The 21,693-nt window shown below is 38.8% G+C and overlaps 1 protein-coding gene and 1 pseudogene across 10 annotated transcripts in view; both read right to left on the reverse strand.

Annotated features, from left to right (window-relative positions):
- The window catches only part of FGD4 (FYVE, RhoGEF and PH domain containing 4), a 211,515-nt gene that overhangs the window by 121,413 nt on the left and 68,409 nt on the right, over positions 1–21,693 (reverse strand). For 3 of the 10 annotated variants that reach the window (XM_032644483.1, XM_032644480.1, XM_032644481.1), the window contains exon 1: positions 9,474–9,639. The exons of 6 other annotated variants lie outside the window; for them this stretch is intronic. Coding sequence is in view for 1 of the 4 variants with exons in the window: in XM_032644479.1 (XP_032500370.1) it covers positions 9,474–9,483 (10 nt within the window). In the remaining 3 variants the exon portion in view is untranslated. Of the gene's footprint in view, positions 1–9,473; positions 9,663–21,693 lie in introns of those variants that run through there. One more of the 10 variants, XM_032644479.1, reaches the window with a different exon arrangement.
- Positions 1,828–3,159, reverse strand: LOC116760122 (annotated as a pseudogene).

Genomic DNA, 21,693 nt, shown 5'->3' on the forward strand with positions numbered 1-21,693 from the left:
ATATTGGTGATGTTTTCCTTTCTCTGTTTTCCAAAATTTTTAATGTCATAAATGATAATTTTCTAAAAATAATATTTATTGTTCCTACACATATTTTTCAATGTTCACCCCACTATGTTCTTGGGTGGATCTACTAACTATCAAGACAATAAAAAAAAACTAAAAAGGGGCTTCCCTGGTGGTGCAGTGGTTTAGAGTCCGCCTGCCGATGCAGGGGACACGGGTTCGTGCCCTGGTCTGGGAAGATCCCACATGCCGCGGAGCAGCTAGGCCCGTGAGCCATGGCCGCTGAGCCTGTGCGTCCGGAGCCTGTGCTCCGCAACGGGAGAGGCCACAACAGTGAGAGGCCCGCGTACCGCGAAAAAAAAAAAAAAAAAAACTAAAAAGAATCTGGCTTATAGTTTCCAGGAAATTGATTCTGTCAGAATTACTCAGAAAGAAAAAAATGTCAGATCTAAGAAAGGCAAATAAGTAGTAGTGTCCTCTTTAGCTCCAGGTTCACCTCTGGCTGTTCTAACATTGTCTCCACAACAGCACCTCAAGCCACTCTGCTCAGAATCTAATAATAGGGTCCCCAAACTTAAGCTGTAGGACACGTGTCAAATAGCCAATAATCCCCACAAAGGTTCTCGAGATAAAAAGGTGTTGGAAGCAGAGACGCCTGATAATTTATCTTCTTCAAATACTGGGCAGTCTGCAGTGTTGCCTAGAACTTGTTATAAGTAGCCACTGTGCCAGCTGAGCAGTGATCAAATAACCTTGGGAGTATTGTTCTATCTCCCTTCACTATTGAATCTATACCTAGGCACATATTTTTGGAATGTTTTTAAGCCCTTAGCCTTTACAAAGCTCAATAATAGAAAGACTCCCTAATTAGAAATTCAGAAACCTGGACTCTAGTCCCTGCTTAACCACTGGTATGATATGGCAAGCCGTTGCCCTCTCTGGTCCTGTGCACTTCAGTCACAGAATGAGAGCACTAGGTTAGATCATCTTCAAAGATCTCTTCTATTCTAAACTAATGAGAATGAATGTTGGAGGAAGGAGGATCCCTCCTCATTCTTACCGGTTTCAGCAGAAAAGGAGAAAGGGGCTAGAGCAACAAGGACAAGAATAAATATTTATTTGTTTTCCAAAATGAAATGGCATACTAAAAATTTCTGGGTACAACCCTTAGGTGTAGTATGACTGAAAGGTCTGAGCAGGAGGTATTACTAAAGTACCAGGTGAGATGGCAATTGTGCCCACAACAAAGATGCCCTGTGCAGGTGCACTTCGAGTAACATTACCACCAGCTCAGTTCTCACCACATTCTCTTTTTCTTGCTGAAACTCCTTCTTGACAAATAGTTCATATTATGAAGTGACTGGATATTGTTAGGGTTTTGTCTGTGAATATGAAACAGACTCAAGTTACCTATCCTAAATGGAGATAAATTTATCATGTAAGCCTAAGAAGCACCAGGTTAAACAACAGAGTTAACCAGTCACAGACACTGAAACACAAAATGCAACGTCTGAAAAAGGTGACATTTTCTTAGACATTTTCAGTGTGTACCAAGAATTTTGTATTTTTGCTTAACATTCTGTGTAAGTTTTTTTATTTGACTGTTTTGCAATTAGTTCTATGAAGATGATTTAGAGCAAAAATATATTTGCAAGGTACGAAGTACCTGACAAGCAAAAGAAAACATTGAAATAAATGGAACTTCTCTGCCCAGTTTGCAAGGTGTTAACAACGATGGAGTAACAAATACCCTGACGGTCCAGTGGTTAGGACTTGGCTCTTTCACTGCTGTGGCCTGGATTCAATCCAAGGTGGGGAACTAATATCCCTCAAGCCACATGGTGCGGCCAAAAACAAAAAACAAAACAAAAACAAAAAACAATGATGGAGTAAAAAGTCTACCCTGATTTGGTGGAAGCATTTTTTTTTAAGGAAACAATGTAAATATTTTAATAAAAACAATCCCACAGCATTTATTGTCAACTGGTAACAACATAAAGGCGAGCAAAACAATATGAATAAATGCTTCAGAACTACACTTCTAACAAAGGACACCTAAAAAAACTGTATTGCCTTCTCAACAATTTCTCAGTTCATTGATCATTTCTAGTTGGAGACACTCTGGAGCAGAGTAATGTTACCTCCTTTTAGCATGATCCGACCCAGTTGTTTTCTTGACTTTGTTTTAGAATGAATCTCTTCTGCATCATCTAATACGAGGTTCATATACTCATCAAAACCAATGATACAGCCCTCTATCCGCATATTCACTTGCTCATAAAGCCACACCTGAATCTGAGATTTTGCAAGAATCTGAAGATGAGATTGACTGGCTGCACCATCACCTTCTGCACCTTCTGGCCCTGGCCCCAGTATGCCATGGTGGAAGCTCACAAAGACCACACTATCCCGCACACTACCTCAAAAAGCAACTTCCGGAATTAGAAGCATTTCTTTTTAATTGCCCATCATTCCTCTGATATGGTTAGCATATCAGAGAAGTACTTTCCTTTCCCAGCTACCACACTGCAAAGAAAACAAGTGTTGAAGATAAGTCTATGTCAGAGGGTCTCCAGCCCTTTTTCGTCAAAGTCCAACCATTGGGACTTGAACCCAGATCTACCAATGCCCCAGGGATATTTTTTTATTAAAATCAGAAGGATAATATATCTTAGTCAAATGAGAATAATTGGATCCAATTCTTCACATCATGAGATCATTGCTATCTTCATTAGGGTAATATTCCCTCTCTTTCCATATAATTAATGTTGACTCTAGAACAGAGGCTGGAGGAAAGTATACAAATATCTGGGTCCTAGTCTGTTGCCTTCCCCATTCTTCATTCTTATCCACATTCTTTTAAGAAGTGATGCATCTAAATCGGAATCTAGATGTTTTAATTCTTTTTTCTTTGTCTAAGAAACTTTCTGAAATATATGAAAGTGAAGACTCTCTTTGGGGAGTACATATATATAACATAATAAATATTTATGTTAATACATTAATTATATTAGTAACTATATTTTTACAAATATTTGTGACAAGTGGAAAAAGGATTAAGAACAAAGAATGTTCTATAAACAAGACTTATTGGGGATCTACAATTTGCAAAGTTCCAACCTAAACTTTACAGACAAAAAAAGGAGACACTGGTTCCTTTCTCTTGATGAGTTTTTTTTTTTTTTTGTAGTACGCGGGCCTCTCACTGTTATGGCCTCTCCCATTGCAGAGCACAGGCTCCGGACGCGCAGGCTCAGCGGCCATGGCTTACGGGCCCAGCTGCTCCGCGATATGTGGGATCTTCCCGGACTGGGGCACGAACCTGTGTCCCCTGCATCGGCAGGCGGACTCTCAACCACTGCGCCACCAGGGAAGCCCCCTCTTGATGAGTTTTTAATATGTTCACACAACAAAGACTTTCACCTCTTTGAGAGGTGAGGGGTGGAAATGTGTTAACAACTGTTATAGATGTCTAGCACTAGGTAAGTGAAAAAGATATACCACACAAACATCACTCTGTAAAAATTATCAAAATATCAACATTATGAACCTTCTTTTTTATACTTTAGGTGCTGAGATCACGTCACAATGAAAATTATGTCAATCCCAGTTTTGTGCTCATAAAATCCAACGCTGAACAGTTAATCCCCACAACTCAAAAATTATCCTGAAGGACCAAAGCATACAAACATCTATTGCTCTAGATCAAAGCTATGCAAAAACTGTTTAGCATAAGTTCTACAGGGTCTCCTTTGGGAACGAAAGCAAATTCAGCAAAAACTGAATGATCAACTGAACTCTTACTGTTGAAACCTAGGGATTTATAGGCATGCCTCTGAGATAGTGCAGGTTTGGCTCCAGACCACTATAATAAAGCAAATATTGCAATAAAGCAAGTCACATGGATTTTTTGGTTTCCCAATGTATATAAAAGTTATGGTTACGCTATAGTGTAGTCTGTTAAGTGTGCAATAGCATTATGTCTTAAAGAAACAATGTACATACCTTAATTAAGAAATACTTTATTGTTAAAAACTGTTAACCATCATCTGGCAACGCAGGGCTGCCACAAACGTTCAGTTTGTAAAAAATGCAATATCTGCAAAACTCAATAAAGTGAGGCACAAGAAAACAAGGTATGCCTATATTTATGGTCTCTCATCTGATCTCATAAAATCAATTCTTTCTAACCTAACTTTACCTTTTTATCCCAAATCCAACCCCAGAAAGAGGAAAGTAGTCTAGTTTTGTGGGCAAGGGTCCTTTGAGACTAGGACTAAGGTGTATCCAACTGTGAACATTTGAGGCTGTGTGTGTGGCAGAGATATGTACGCGGGATGAGTGGTGTGTGTGTATATATGAGGGTGCACAGGTGGGTGAGAAGGGTGTGTGTGCAGGGGGATTTGGGAAAGCTTCTTAGTTTGCCTTATGAATTATATCTAAACACCCTGGATTTACTTTTGGGGTAACCAGAGGATAAGCACTTGAATACAGGGCAAATCATGGTCAGTTAATGCTGCGAATACAGATTCCCAAACTCTGGGCAAGATAGGGTATACTTAAAAATTTCTTGCCCCACAACTTATCAGTGGGGAATGACTTCTCAGCTACAACTTCTGAGCTTTGAGGCTTTCATCTAAGAAACAGGTAGATTAATATTTGGTACCTCCCTCTCAAGAAGATCAGTTAGACCACATAGGTGAACCCCCTATGAATACCTAGAAAACTATATAGCTGTAAGAAGTTTTAAACATGTTTTAAAGGGGCAGCAGGGAAGGGAGACACAACTGTCTACTCTGAGACAAGAATAGCAAAGGGTGACTTCCTGTTACGGGAAAAAAAAAAAACCTTAAGTCTCTTTCAAACCCCCCCTTCCCCCAAAACCCAAAATATCAATAAAACAAAAAAGTCCTTTCTTGGCTCCATTTATATTCTTGTCAAGCTATCTAATCGCATCGCTTTTCTTGTTGACAGTTCTCAAAAAGTGGGAACTCCAAGGTCACTGCCTCCACTTTCTCACCAGTTAGTTGCTCCTTAGCCTACCAGTCTAACATGCACCTTGACCCTACCCCCACCAAGGCCAGTGGGACATTGCAATCAGCAAACCCACAGGTCACCATTCAGGTTTTAGTTTTTTTTTTAATTTATGTATTTATTTTTGGCTGCGTTGGGTCTTCGTTGCTGCGCGTGGGCTTTCTCTAGTTGCGGCGAGCGGGGACTACTCTTCGTGGCGGTGCGCGGGCTTCTCACTGTGGTGGCTTCTTTTGTTGCAGAGCATGGGCTCTAGGCGCGTGGGCTTCAGTAGTTGTGGCACGTGGACTCTAGAGCACAGGCTCAGTAGTTGTGCCGCACGGGCTTAGTTGCTTCGTGGCATGTGGGATCTTCCCGGACCAGGGCTTGAACCCGTGTACCCTGCATTGGCAGGCGGATTCTTAACCGCTGTGCCACCGGGCAAGTCCCACCATTCAGTTCTAGAACCCCTACACTTCTCTGGGAGCACCTGACAGTGCTGACCTCGTTCTCCTTCTTGACATTCTTTCCTCCTGGGCCGCCTCACAACCAACTCTCCTGGTTCCCTAGGACTCTCTCCAGGAACTCCTTTCTTCTTTGCTTTAATCAGCAACTCTTTCTCCACCTTCTCCCTCCTCCATACATCCAATCAATCAGGTCTGTTCAATAAATGTTCACTGAATAAACATTCATAAAACATCACCAGTAAATGTGTTTAGATATTATACAGCAATTAGTTGGCCAAATATGAAGTTATTAGTTCAAACATGGAACCCCACTGACTGAATAAAAGCCTTTGATCTTTATAAACAAGAAAAAAAGCCAAATAATACCTTACTGAGTGTATGGTTGGAGGTGGGTAAAAGTAAAGACCTTCCCTTCCCTCACAAACTGAACAGTTGTGTAGGAATTTAAATACTTACTTCCCTGCCAAGTTCTCACTGCCAAACCTCATTCCTGCCTCAAGTCCCTTGCACTTGCAGTTCCCTCTGCCTAGAACGTTTCATCTAGATTTTCCTCTTGCTTCTGTAACACAATTCATGCAAATCTGCACTTCGATGCCACTTTCTCAGGTAGGTCTTTCCTTCCTCACAACCATCTGTCCGTTTCTATCGATCCTAGTACCTTGTTCTTTGTTATTTAATAGCACTTATTGCTGCCCAACTTTATATTAAATGTTTCTTTTTCACTCTTTTTACTTTCGGCTCCCACCCTATTTTTTAATGGACAAAAGCTTCGATTGGGAACCTCACAAAAGGTCTCCAATAAGCATATAAAAATCATTAATCAGAGATGTGCAAATTAAAATCACAAAATGATACCACTAGATACCTGCCACATGGCTAAAATTTTTTTAGACAAGCAAAGTATTGGCTAGGAAGGGGAACTAGAATATTCACACCCTAAAACCACTATGGAAAACCTTTAGGCAACGTCTCCTAAAGCTGAACATACGCATAACACAATAATTCCACTAAAAGATGTAATGTTCATAGAACCTTTCATTACATAATAATTGATGTTCATCAACAGCAAAATGGAAATAAAATACTATTCATACACACAAAAAATTGCTGTACAGTGTGTAATGGATAGGCTACAATCTTTGGGAACAGACGATCTTGGACTTGGATTCCAGTTCTGCTATTTACCATGTAATACTGAATATGTAGATATGGGTATATAACCTCATTGAGTCTGCTTTCTCCACCTGAAAAATATGGTCATATCAGCTATCTTACAAGATTATTCTAAGGATTCGAAATAATGTGCATATAACACCAAGCACTGTGTCTAATAGGTACTTAGTAAACAATAAGACTAGGATTTAGGAGATATAACTTATATCACTCAGTATCAATTACCAATACTTTTTATACATAAACTTTCTTCCTGTAAAATAAAGATGATGTTTCACCTGACCTGCCAAACATATCTGCAGCATTTCTGAGTTACCACCACAGTCATCATTGAAACTATACAAGAACCAGGTCATAGCATTTTATTATTCAGCTACTTTACGGACCCCATGTGCAACAGCAGCTGTTGGTCCTAATGCCAGAGGAGCAAATGAGTTGGAAAGATGAAAACAAATGTGCAGGAGAAATGCCAAGAAGTGTGTAAACGGCTGGACAGGAGTCCAATTGGTTCAGTGACAAAGCTGATCCTGAGAACACTGTGTGCACTGTATGCACGCTCCGAAGAAGCATACACAGGTTGGCATGCCTGAAAAACAATGGGGGCCAAAAAGACCCCCTTGAACTACTGTGGTTTTCAGCCTAATTCTGAGTCCCCTTTTGTCTTATACATAACTCTATTTATACTCGTTATTAGAGAATAAAACCTACAGGTCCTATAATAAATCCTACTTTGACTTTTTTTAATATAAAATATATATGTATACATATAATCTGGTGTTTAATAGCAACCAGATCCTAAATTTTAAAGTTACAATAAAAATTAGGAGAAATGACTATTTCTAAGTATAATACATGTTCAATAAAATTTTACTCATCATAATAAAGAAAAGTCGGATAGTAACTTATATTACCATCTAAACTAGTGAGGAGGACGCAGAGCAGAGCAAAGAAAAAATAAATCTCCTAAAATCCTGAAATCAAATTTTCCAATCCAAAATAATTACTTGAAGAATAAGACTCCAAACTTCCATATTTTGATTGTATATTCACATTACTCTAGCTATTTGTATTCTATTAAAATTTATCATCATGCGTATAAAGTTTTAAATGCAAGACACATTTAAGAATTTATAAGTAACTCAAAGTACTCTAAACTCAGTTCCATTCATTCCACAAGGTAGGTCAGTACGCCACGTTGGTGCAAGTCTGTGACATAAGGGGCCTCTATACAATGGGAACGAAGAACAACAAGCTTTTTCTTTCTTTTGTGGCTGAATTATTGGGAGAATCTCAGGCCATTTCTAACCTAGTGAAACAAGGAAAAACTAAAGGCTTTGGCTAAAGTCTTGTGAATCTGTGTTTTTCCCAGCACCAGTATTTTCATAGCCCATCCTTTTATGCACAGATCTAGTTTTCCATTCACATGAGGCTTGTGGCATAGAAGAACCTGCCTTAGTTAGGGAAGTTCTCTTTCAATGTTCCTCAGTGATCACCTATCTGCAAATATTCTATAGAAACCACTCCAGTTTTTCTCTATGAAGAAAGCAATGTCATCTACATTTGAAAAATAGCTAGCACATAGGCTCCCTGCCACACAGAAGTAAAAGTTTTTAAAATGTGTGATTCGTAAGTTTAAACCAACATGGAACCTAACACGTTTGTTTAAAATCCTAATTCAATGTCCTTAAAATTCTAAGGTATAGCTATTATTAATATCTTAAATCAAGAATACAAACACAATGGGATTTTTCCTCCCCAAGGCACCTTGCAAAGACAGTCTTTAAAAAATGGTGGTGTTCTCTCAGTTATTTATAATCCAAAAACTTGAAAGATGTTAAATATCTAACAATGGAGGATATATTAACTAAATTAAAGTACTACTTTTTAACAGAATATCATACAGCTATTGAATTTTTACTAAGAAGTTTTGTAATGTGAAACATCTAATGTTATGTGGGAAGGGGAAAGCATGATTTTAAAACTCCATGTAAATTACGACCTCAGCTTTGCCAAACAACAGATACAAAGAGGAAAAACACATCAAAATGTTATCAGTAGTTACACCTAAATGTTTTTCTTTCTCCTTACTACAAATCTAAAATCTGTTTAAAAATGTTTTTCTGAACAAAACATTCATCTAACGTTTTTCAGTTAAATAGAAAAGGACCACGAGAACATTAAAGCTACAACGCTAGGAGGATCTAGGCAAGTCAACTGACTTCAGAGTCCAATAAATCATATGTAATTTCAAGAAATCCTTAACCTTGTGCGTTACCAATGTACCTTGCTTATGTTTTAGAAGTAGAGGGAATCTTTCCCCAAATAACTGATGAATGAGAGAATATTAAGTGCACAAATAAGTTCTAAGAAACTTGAAGTGTAGCTTTTATATATTAGAAACAGAAGGAAGGAGGAGAAATAGAAACTAAAAACAGAAGGAATGAGGTTATAATAAAAAGGCTCAACTAAGAAAAGCCAACAGCGATTGCACTTAAAGCACAGTTCACTTTCACTGCTCTCAGGGAACACTGCTATGCTATGAATCCTCAGGAAGAAATGCCATTATCTCAAGTAATCGTACTTGGGCCATGAAAATAAGAAAAAGTGTACCTTTGTGCTAAAATCACAGTATGAAACCATTCTAGACAAGAGCCAGGATAATTTTTCAATAATGATACAAATTACTTATAATTTAGTAGTAAACAAAGAGACAAATACCAGTTACTTCATCTACTCATATACTTTGCATACTCAAAAATTTCAAATGTTTTTAACCTAAGATATTTCAAAAATGGAAACTGTAAAAACAATACTCACAGCCCCCCATAAAGGATTCCTTTCAAACAACATCCAGCAGTGCCTTTTATTCTTCTGATTAATCATACTTATTTCCTGCTTGTGGAGGAATTCGTTGGATATACAACTTGTAGGTACAATCTATAGGCATTCTGTATTTAGACACCAAACACGCACACATCTTCTGTTCAACATGGTGAAGAACTAACTAAGGGGAAGTGCACAGCTATGTTTCATAACTCCTCTTCTAGCACTGATGCATCCTCAAAGAACTACGCAAGTAACGAATTTCAAAATTCCACAAAGGTATTTCAAAATGTGGTGAGAGAACTCTAGAATACTGTGGTAAAATGGGAAGGATGGGGCCAACTACCCGTGATTTTATTGTAGTTAGAGTCTTTAAATTTATAACAAACTATCCTTTAAAACTAGGTCATAAAGAATCTTAGCATATTTTTTCATGGTCATAAGAAAGTCATAAGAAACGCTGAATAGCAAAACCAAGGTCCCCCCAAGCAAAGGGGCCTTGTTTCCTTCCCAGGTTACTAGCAATCCCAAATGACTTCTTCATTTAAAAAAAAAAATCAGGATTTTAAAGGAGAGGCACCAATGAGCAAACTTTCTATCCCTGCCATGCTTGTAAGAGAAAATTACTAATTAAAGTCAATGTTTTAGATAATGTATCACATAACAGACTTCTCAAAACATCTAAGGTTTATCACCACATGGATTTAACATTTACATAATAACCCAAATTCTAATTTCCCTTTCATGTGATATTTAGATGGTGTAGTCAGAATCAAACTGTAATATCTAGACTCAGTACAACTTTGCAACAGCACTTCTTCAAATTATTCTGTTTCTGAAAGAATAACAAACTGAAAATAGTGTATTACCTTAAAGTACTTGAGGAAACTTTGACAGGTAGAATAAAATAAACATTAATGTAGCTTATGAACCAAGAAGTGGAAACATGGAGAAAACTACTTGGAGAAACACATGCTAAAATCACAAAGCCTTAGAAATTTAGAAATCCTCCCTTTGTCTGGATAAGAAAACTGAGGCCAGGAGTGTTAAGGTAGGATAGATACAGACATACTGATATTAGGGAGACAAGATACATACATTTCAGATATTCTGATAGATTTTTTTCAGTTCAATTTCCATAGCATTATATTTCTAAATTAGCTCTTTCTTAAACGTGCTGTCATCCAGTATACTACTTTCACAGTGTGGTGGTCTTGAGAGCTAACTGGCCTGTAACAATCACTTACTATCAATGAATATTGTTATTATAAGCTTTGAAAGCTTATCTCTATGAAATGAAAGGTATAGTAATGAGACATGGCATGTTCATACAGTGTGAGGTATCCAACCGAGGGCTAATGCTTTCCAAACTTCACCAACCCAAGCCAGCATCCCCATCCAGATCAGCTGAGGGCTGAGAGTGTCCTCTGCAGAGTCAGGGTAGATTTTGCACAGGAAGTGTTGGTGTATGTGCTCAGGCATGAGTGATGAAGATGAAGTCAAATGAGGACGTCAGCATTTTTGTTTCCTTCTCTCTAGTTCAGAGAAATACAGCAGGAAACTTCAAACTGACCACACGCCAGTGAACGACTGGCTGAAACTGGAACTGTTCTGCTCTGCTACAGTGTACAAGGGCTGGAAGGATCCAAATAAGTATGTTGGCTCTGGTTCTTGACCTCTTTTTCAATGGTTTAGCAGTTTAGCAGGCAAAGAAAAAGAAAATTCATATGGAACATTTTCTGATAATTTGACATTGTACATTGTAGATTTTTAATATATCTTTATAATTAAGTAAACCCTTTCTTTTTTTTTTGGCGGTACGCGGGCCTCTCCCTGTTGTGGCCTCTCCCGTTGCAGAGCGCAGGCTCAGCGGCCATGGCTCATGGGCCCAGCCGCTCTGCGGCATGTGGGATCTTCCCAGACCGGGGCACGAACCCATGTCCCCTGCAACAGCAGGCGGACTCTCAACCACTGCGCCACCAGGGAAGCCCCTAAGTAAACCCTTTCACTGTTCATTCGGATATTATGTGAATATAGAAACATGTTACAGGTATTGCACTGAAATAAAATTTCATAAATGTGTGCTTTTATTTGTCTTAGTTTTCTGCTTATACTTTGGTCTGCTAGATTTTACAAAAACAGACTTATCCCTCTTGGCTTTAAATCAAGTGATTTTGATCCATTTAGCCACACATTAAGAACAGCTTTAGGAACCACAATATCAACCAATTTGTTATAAAGCCAAAATTAGTACTCCCCCAAGAAAACCATTATTATGTGGCTAAAAATAAATCTTCATAAAAGAGTAAACAAAGCTATTTGTTTGCTCCTAACACCACCATCATTCCATTCCATGTCTTGATAAAATTAATATTATCATCAGTAATTACAGCTCTGTATTATTATATACCCTTCTCATAACAACCCTAACAAAAAGGCATTAATTAGTCCCATTGTATAGATGGTAAAACTGAGAACTAAAGTTAAATAACTTAGACAGTAACTGGCAGAGCTGCAATTCAAACCCTGGACTTTTTAACTTCAAAACCTGATATCTAAAATGCAAACTGGGGCTTCCCTGGTGGCGCAGTGGTTGAGAATCTGCCTGCCAATGCAGGGGACACGGGTTCGAGCCCTGGTCTGGGAGGATCCCACATGCTGCAGAGCAACTAGCCCCGTGAGCCACAATTACTGAGCCTGCGCGTCTGGAGCCTGTGCTCTGCAACAAGAGAGGCCGCGATAGTGAGGCCCGCGCACCGCGATGAGGAGTGGCCCCCACTTGCCGTAATTAGGAGAAAGCCCACGCACATAAAAGAAGACCCAACACAGCAAAAATAAATAAATAAATTTAAAAATAAAATAAAATAAAATAAAATGCAAACTGCCTGCCATTCTCCCAAAGTTTTCCCAAAATTACTAACCTGTGAAAGGATAAGAAAAACTTTTACCCTATGTCTGAGTTTTCTTGACTTTAACCCCCAAACTCAAATACTAAAACTGTTCATGCCTGCTAAAACAAACTTCCTCTTTCTACTTCATGTGACTCTTGCCATAAGTAAGTTCCTCAAAACTTCGTATTTAATCTACTTGTAAGTGAAGAGTTTTATATATAGCCTAAAACATTAGAATAATTTTAGAATAACTTATCCTATAGTCCACCAGAGCAATAGTCAGTTTTATCTTAATTTGCTTATTAGTTATGAGAATGAGAAGAGTCACTTCCCTCAAGGTCACTTTGAACCAGAAATAGAATTCTGGTTTAAGGTCTGGTCACTAAACCATGCTTCCTCTGCAATAGTAAGCTACCATTGGTAAACTGGTCACTAAGAAACAGAAAATAACAAAAAATATGGGATGTTTAAAGTATTTTTCCTACTGATACCTCTTTCCCCTACCTTCTATTTTGCCCATTGCCTATATATTCTATATTGTGATTATGGAAAGAAAGTGCAACTGCCTTGGCAGATAAGGAAAAAAACCTATTCCTATTTCAAACATGAAGCAAATGTTTCATTCCCTTTCCTTATTAAAATATGGGATATAGCCTCAAAAATCATGGTAGCTTTTAAATGCATCACATTAAATCCATTTTTTTCTATTTAAATTTTGCTGGTACATACTAATGTCTTTTGATTTATAAATTTAAGATAGTTCACTAAGAAATGTGTAGGTGCCCACATGTATGGCAAATGGCATTATTGATTTGTCTAAAGCATTTGTGCCAATTGAACTTTCTGTGTTGATGGAAATGTTCTATATTTGTGCTATAGTATAAGGTAGCCACATGAGCATTTGAAACATGACTTGTGTGATCAAGGAACTAAAATTTTATTTTAATTAGTTTTAATTTTAAAAGCAACTTGGGGCTAGCGGACCACACATGGCTAAGTCTGGGTATACGTATATATATTTTGAATAAAATATATAAAGTACATAAGTGTATTTTGAAATAATTATTGACTCATAGGAAGTTGCAAAAATACTACAGAGAGGCCCAGTTTCCCCTAATCATTATGTCATATTATATAACCATAAATACAATACCCAAACCAAGAAACTGACATTTGTACAATGTGTATGTTTAGTTCTATGCCATTTTATCACTTGAATAGACTTGTGTAACCTCTGCCACAATCAAGATACTGAACAATTCCATCATCATGAAGAGCTCCCTCATGCCACCCCTTTCTAGTCATACCCAACACCCTTCTCCTCACCGTCCCTAACCCCTGGCAGCCACTAATCTGTTCTCCACATCATGCTGTCATTTACAGAATGCTTTGTAAGTGGAATCATACAGTATGTGACTTTTTGAGATTGGCTTTTTTCACTCAACCTAATGCCCTTGAGATCCATTCAAGTTCTTGTATGCATAAACAGTGTGTTCCTTTTTATTGGTGTGTTGAATTCCATAATGTGGATGTTCCACAGTTTAGCCATTCATGTTAATGAACATGAGTTTGTTCACAACTTCGGGCTATTACAAATAAAACTGCCATGAACATTTTGCACAGGTTTTAGTGTGGATCTAAGTTTTCATTTCCCTGGGATAAATGCTCCGAAGTGCAAATGCTAGATTATATGATGAGTGTCCACATGTGCTTATTTTCATTTGTCATCTGTATATCTTTTCTTGGTGAAATGTGTCTTCGTGTTGTTTGCCCATTTTCTGATTAGACTGTTTGAGTTGTTTCTGTTGAGTTTTGTTTGTTTGTTTTGTTTTGTTTTTGCAGTATGCGGGCCTCTCACTGTTGTGGCCTCTCCCATTGCGGACGCGCTCCGGGCTCCGGACGCGCAGGCTCAGCGGCCATGGCTCACGGGCCCAGCCACTCTGCGGCACGTGGGATCTTCCCGGACCGGGGCACGAACCCGTGTCCCCTGCACCGGCAGGCAGACTCTCAACCACCGCGCCACCAGGGAAGCCCTCTGTTGAGTTTTGACAGTTCTTTATATATTTTAGATAGGAGTCCTTTGTCAAATATAGGGTTTCCAAAAATTTTTTTAGTCTATAGCTTTTCTTTTCACCATTTTAACAGGCAAAAGTTTTAAATTTTGATGAATTTTTTCTTTGGCTGCATTGGGTCTTCGTTGCTGCGCGCAGGCTTTCTCTAGTTGTGGCGAGCGGGGACTACATTTCGTTGCAGCACACGGACTTCTCACTGCGGTGGCTTCTTCTCTTGTTGTGGAGCACAGGCTTCAGTAGTCGCGGCATGCGGGCCCTAGAGCGCACGGGCTTCAGTAGTTGAGGCGCGCAAGCTCTAGGGCACGTGGGCTTCAGTATTTGCACTGCATGGGCTCAGTAGCTGTGGCGCATGGGCTAAGCAGTTGTGGCTCGAGGGCTCTAGAGTACAGGCTCACTAGTTGTGACACATGGGCTCAGCTGCTCCGCAGCATGTGCAATCTTCCCAGACCAGGGTTCGAACCCGAGTCCCCTGCGTTGGCAGGCGGATTCTTAACCACTGTGCCACCAGAGAAGTCCCTTGATGAGATTTTATTTATCAGTCTTTTCTTTTATATTCATGCTTTTGGTCACATGGCTAATAACTTCTTTTTTAATTTTTTACTGGAGTATAGTTGATTTACAATGTTGTTAGTTTCAGGTGTACAGCAAAGTGAATCAGTTATACATACACATATATCCACTTTTTAAATTTTTTTTAATTTTTTTAATTTTTATTTTTTGCAGTACGTGGGACTCTCACAGTTGTGGCCTCTCCCTTTGCGGGGCACAGGCTCCGGACGCGCAGGCTCAGAGGCCATGGCTCACGGGCCCAGCCGCTCTGCGGCATGTGGGATCCTCCTGGGCCAGGACACAAACCCGTGTCCCCTGCATCGGCAGGCGGACTCTCAACCACTGCGCCACCAGGGAAGCCCTCCACTCTTTTTTTAGATTCTTTTCCCATATAGGCCATTACTGAGTATTGAGTAGAGTTCCCTGTGCTATACAGTAGGTTCTCATTACTTATCTATTTTATATGTAATAGTGTGTATACGTCAATCCCAATCTCCCAGTTTATCCCTCCCGCCTTATTCCCCAGTAACCATAAGTTTGTTTTCTACATCTGTGACTCTACTTCTGTTTTTTTTTAACTTTTTATTTTATGTTGGAGTATAGTTGATTAAAAATGTTGTGATAGTTTGAGGTGTACAGCAAAGTGATTCGGTTATACATATACATGTATCCTTTTTCAAATTCTTTTCCCATTTAGGTTGTTCATAGTTCCTGTACTATACAGTAGGTCCTTGTTCGTTATCCATTTTTATTTTCTTTTAATTTTATTTAATTTTGGTCATGCCACACGGCATGTGGTATCTTAGTTCCCTGACCAGGTATCGAACCTATGCCCCCTGCTATGGAAGCGTGGAGTCTTAACCACTGGACCGCCAGGGAAGTCCCGGTTATCCATTTTAAATATACCAGTGTGTACATGTCAGTCCCAAACTCCCTATCAATCCCTTCCCCCCTGGTAACCATAAGTTCATTCATGAGTCTGTTTCTGTTTTGTAAATAAGTTCATTTGTACCCTTTTTAAAAATTCCACATATAAGTGATATCATATGATATTTGTCTTTCTGTGTCTGACTTACTTCACTCAGTATGACAATCTCTAGGTCCATCCATGTTGCTGCAAACGGCATTATTTTGTTCTTTTTATGGCTGTGTAATATTCCATTGTATATATGTACCATACTTTCTTTATCCATTCCTCTGTTGATGGACATTTAAGTTGTTTCCATGTCCTGGCTATTGTAAATAGTGCTGCAATGAACATTGGGGTGCACATATCTTTTCAAATTATGGTTTTTTCTGGGTATATATGGCTAATAACTTTTTGCCAAGCCCTAAGCCCTAAAGATTTTCTCCTATGCTGTCTTTTAAAAGTTTTGCAGTTTTATGTTTTACTTTTTTTTTTTTAAGATTTAACTTTTTTTTTTTCGCGGTACGCGGGCCTCTTACTGTTGTGGCCTCTCCCGTTGTAGAGCACAGGCTCCAGATGCGCAGGCTCAGCAGCCATGGCTCACGGGCCCGGCCGCTCCACGGCATGTGGGATCTTCCCGGACCAGGGCATGAACCCGTGTCCCCAGCATCGGCAGGCGGACTCTCAACCACTGTGCCACCAGGGAAGCCCTATGTTTTACATTTAAATTGATAAACTATTTTGAGTTAATTTATGGATATATTCTAAGGTTTAGGGTTTTGGGGTTTGCTTGTTTTTTTTGGTCTATAGATATCCAATCGCTCTAGCACCATTTGTTGAAGAGACAAACTGTATTACTCTTGCAGCTTTGTCAAAAATCAGCTGGCTCTACCTGTGTGAGGCTACTTCTAAGTTCTCTATTCTGTTGCATTTATCTGTTCGTCTATCCCTCTGGCAATACCATAGTCTTGATTGCTGTAGCCACATGTCTTAAAACTGGATAGAGTGATTCTCCCAACATTGTTCTTCTTTCTCAAAACTGTTTTAGCTATTCTAGTTACTCTTTCTATGTAAATTTTAGAATAATCTTATCCACACCTATAAAAATTTTCCTAGAATTTTGATAAGAATTGTGTTAAACCTTTATATTAATTGGGGAGATCATCTTTACTATATTGAGAGTTTTCTAATCCATGAACACAGTATGTCTCTCCATTTATTTAGATCTTTGATTTCATTTATCAGCACTTTATAGATTTCATGGGTATATTTTTTAAAAGCAACCCAAATGAAGAACTAGAAATAGCTTGTAAATGCTACCAAAATAAAAAGTGGTAGTTCAAACAAGTTCTGGGAGTCAAAATGATCTTGGTTAACTAGAGTTAAAAATCAAGAATATCACAAGCACAACAAATATACCCATTGGGGCAAATAAGCAGATTTTGTTGAAAGACTGGCTTTACATAATTTACAAAGAAATGAAAGGGCACCATAGGGCATTGTGCAATTAAAACAATAAACAAGGCAGATTAAAGGTATAAAACAGATAAAGTATCCTCCAATTACATGCAGCACTGTCTTCCTCCCTTTTTTGATTATATTAATTCTATGTATCAAACCTGTGCATTACTTATGCAACAACAGAAGAGAAGGGCTCTAAATCACATAATTTCAAAGGTCCCTTCCAAGCCCTACATTAAATTATTTTACGAATTATATTTTTAAAGAGTTCATGGTTAAAAAGGTTTTATGAATTTTGCTGCTTAGTTATCTATGGAGGGCAGGTCAAGTGGAAAAATAATTCTGTTGAATGTAAATATATGTAACTATTTGGACAATTTACTAAAGCTATGGGGAAAAGCGGGATATGAGAAAATCTGAAGGGATTAAAATTAGTTAGTCCAGAAATGAGTATTCTATGAAAATACCTGGAAGGTAATCAGGAACTACCCAAGGGAAATAAAGGACAATTTTTAAATATATACAAAAATACATTCTTAACAACTGGAGTTCAAAATAGTGAGACTACAGTAGGCTGTATAAACCCTGAAATAAGTAAGATCCTATTTAATGACTAGTGAAGTACAGTTGTGAAGACAGCAACCCCCCCCCACCCCCCACCAACATTCTACAGGTGTCTAATCCAAGCCTTCAGAAAACCATGCCAAGCTTTCAAATCTGACTGGGAAGGAAGAATTTGAAGACTGGAGAGTAAGAAGCAAATAACAGTGACCATTTCCTATTCACCTAAGTGTCCCCAGAATGCTTTACTAGTTCTCACACTCACACTAATTGCTTGATGGATTGATGAGTACCTGAGACACCCCAAAACATGTGGAACTTTAATTTGTAAAGAAACAGAAGATGATATTTTCTGACAACGAAGAGCACAGGCATCATTTTCCAAACTGTTGGTAATGATATCATGCCAGGGAAGTTTGACGCTGAAGAGTATCAAGAAGAAGCTAGGGGCTTCCCTGGTGGCCCAGTGGTTAAGAATCCACCTGCCAATGCAGGGGACACGGGTTCGAGCCCTGGTCTGGGAAGATCCCACGTGCCGCAGAGCAACTGAGCCCGTGTGCCACAACTACTGAGCCTGCGCACTAGAGCCCGCGAGCCACAACTACTAAGCCCACGTGCTGCAACTACTGAAGCCCGCGCACCTAGAGCCCATGCTCCACAACAAGAGAAGCCACAGCAATAAGAAGCCTGTGCACCGCAATGAAGAGTAGTGCCTGCTTGCCACAACTAGAGAAAACCCGCACGCAGCAAAGAAGACGCAATGCAGCCAAAAATAAATAAATTAAAATAAATAAATTTTAAAAAGAAAAAATGAATGGTGGACCTTCTGGGCTGGAAAAAAATTTTTAAAAAAAAGAATAAGCTAGAAGGATCCCTCATACAGAATCATAAATACATGTATAATAATCATCTCATCCACACCACCCATTATCTCATTCCTGAATATATCATTGCACCAGACTTCATAGGGTAGTAGGAGAATAAAGAAGAAAAACATAAAAAGAAGAACGAAGGAGAGACAGAAAGAGGAAGCAAATTATTAGTCACACTTGACAACTACTGTGGAAGAGTAAAACTAAAAGCAAGTGAGGGAAACCAATGTTGCCCCAAACATTTTTATAAACAATCAAATTAAAGAAAACATGCTCAAATTATTTCAATATTTAACAACTTATCAGTGCTATCAAGATAACGTATAACGAAACCTAAAAGCATGAAATCAAAGCTAAAAAAGGAACTAAAGTTAAAGGTCAAAGATTTAATACCAGTAAGATTTTATGAATTTTAAAGCTACAAGATGTATTTAAACTCTTTTGAATCACTATTGTAATAGAGCATTAATTTGATTTTAAGAGCTTCAAATTGGATAGCGAAAAATTTACTAATGTAAGTGCTTAACAAATTCAGGAAGTCATTTACTAGCCTGTATGACCTTACCTAACAGATGATTTGGGTGAATAAGCAAAAGCTTGGGCAACCATCGTCTGTTTTGTCCTCTCTTGCCAATCTGGAAAGAGCTGCACACAAAAGTTCCAAATGATAGAAAACCTTGGGATCCTTTCATCCCATTATTCACCCTCTGCTTTACCACAATCACTTCAACAAAGCATCCAGAGTCCCCCTTTCATTGCACACAACTCTTAAACAGCATTTTGTCCCTATTTCAAGAAGGGAAATCTTTGGAAGGGGACTATTTCTCTACATGTGGGAACACAGAAGGCAACCTTTACTAAAAACAAACAGGTCAGTGTTAAGACCAAATAAGATACATAAGTGCATTCAGACATCCCTGTTGCATACAAATCTTGATACCAGAGGTGCTTAAGAGTAAATAAATAAATAAATATTGGTTACCCAATGCTTAGTGCAGTGCCTGGCACAGAGTTCATAATTAATAAACATTTGTTAAATGAAAAAAAAAAGTATTATTCTGATGAGAAGGAATTTTTTTTTAAACATCATTATTGGAGCATAATTGCTTTACAATGGTGTGTTAGTTTCTGCTGTATAACAAAGTGAATAAGCTATATGTATACATATATCCCCATATCCCCTCCCTCTTGCGTCTCCCTCCCACCCTCCCTATCTCACCCCTCTAGGTGATCACAAAGCACCAAGCTGATCTCCCTGTGGATGAGAAGGAATTTTAAAATTCTACCCCCCCAAAATGACTTTTGTCCACTAGTAAAATATAACATATAAAATTTTCACAGATATTGAAATGCTCTTTATATATAAAAGTTTTCTTTTAACCTTCTTCCAGAGCTCACGACTTTACTTCAAATAATAAACAATTATTTTTCACCATCTCATAACTTGAGCCAAGAGTACCTTTTCAATACTGTCAAAAAAAAAAAAAACCCTAACAGAGTAGAGTGGATTCATGACAGCCACATATTCTCTGTCACTACTCCCACCAAGAGGTGGGGTCTATTTTGCCACCTCCTTGATTCTGGATTGGGCCTATGACTGTCCAAAGGAAAAAGGGCAAAAATGACATTGTGCCAATCCTGGGCTAAATCTTTAAGAGGCCTGGCAACTTCTGCCTCCTTCTTTTTGGAGTCCAACTGCCATGCTGTGAGCAGGTCCAAACAGCCACATGAAATGAGACAAGCCCACATGGAAAAGAAGAAATACCCAGCTGACAGCACCTACTTGCCAGGCATGAAAGTGAGCTATCTTGAAAATAAATCCTACAGCCCTAATCAAGTTGTCTCAGCTGACAGCACACAGACTGTGAGATACGGTGAGCTGTCCTTATCAAACCCTACCAAATCCCAAAATCGTGAGCAAAAACACTATTGTTGTTTTAAGCCACTAAATTTGGAGGTGATTTGTTATGCAGCAATAGATAACTGAAACAAAATTTGGTACCAAAAGTGGGGTTCTGCTGCAACAAAAACCTAAAATATGTACTGGCTTTGGATCCACGTGGTGGGTGGAAGCTGGAAGAGTTTTGAGGAGATTGCTAATAAAGATTTGAAAAAGTGAAGAAATGTATCAGTGCCTGAAGAAAAGGGACCCAAGTTATGTACTGTGAGAACAATTAGCAAACCATTGCATGCAGTGATGTGGAAGGTGGAAATGGTACCTAATGAACTCAATGATCTAAGGAAAATTCAAGGAAGAAAGTTGAAAGTATCAACTGATTCATTTTAACTGCCTATATAGTGAGATGAACTAAAAAAGGCACTGTTTGGTTCCTTTTCAAACAGAATTTAGAGGAAATATAAAGGGGTCAGATTTGACCGGTTCAAAAATAAAACCATTGCTCATTTCAGCATCTTAGCAAAAAATAAGCTCAAAGTAAGAAATGGCTCCAGGTAGCTCTTTCCCTGCTGTGGCAGTCCCGCGGAGGTGGAAGCTCGGGTGCATTCAGGATTCAGCTCCACCCGTAAGCCACTGCCATAGCCACCACCATAGCCGAAAAAAAGCACTGCTGCCAGAGGTATAATGGATGTTAATACTGCTCTGCAAGAGGTGCTGTAAGACCGCCCTCATCCACAATAGCCTAGCATGTGGAATTCGTGAAGCTGCCAAAGCCTTAGACAAGCTCCAAGCCCATCTTTGTGTGTTTGAATCCAACTGTGATGAGCCTATGTAAGTCAAGTTGGTGGAGGCCCTTTGCGCTGAGCACCAAATCAACCTGATTAAGGTTGATGACAAGAAACTAGGGGAATGAGTAGGTCTCTGTAAAATTGACAGGGAAAACCCCGTAAAGTGGTTGGTTGTGTGGTGGTTAGGGAATATGGCAAACAGTCTCAGGCCAAGGA

This window comes from Phocoena sinus, chromosome 10 (assembly GCF_008692025.1).
Source record: "Phocoena sinus isolate mPhoSin1 chromosome 10, mPhoSin1.pri, whole genome shotgun sequence".
NCBI lineage: Eukaryota > Metazoa > Chordata > Mammalia > Artiodactyla > Phocoenidae > Phocoena > Phocoena sinus.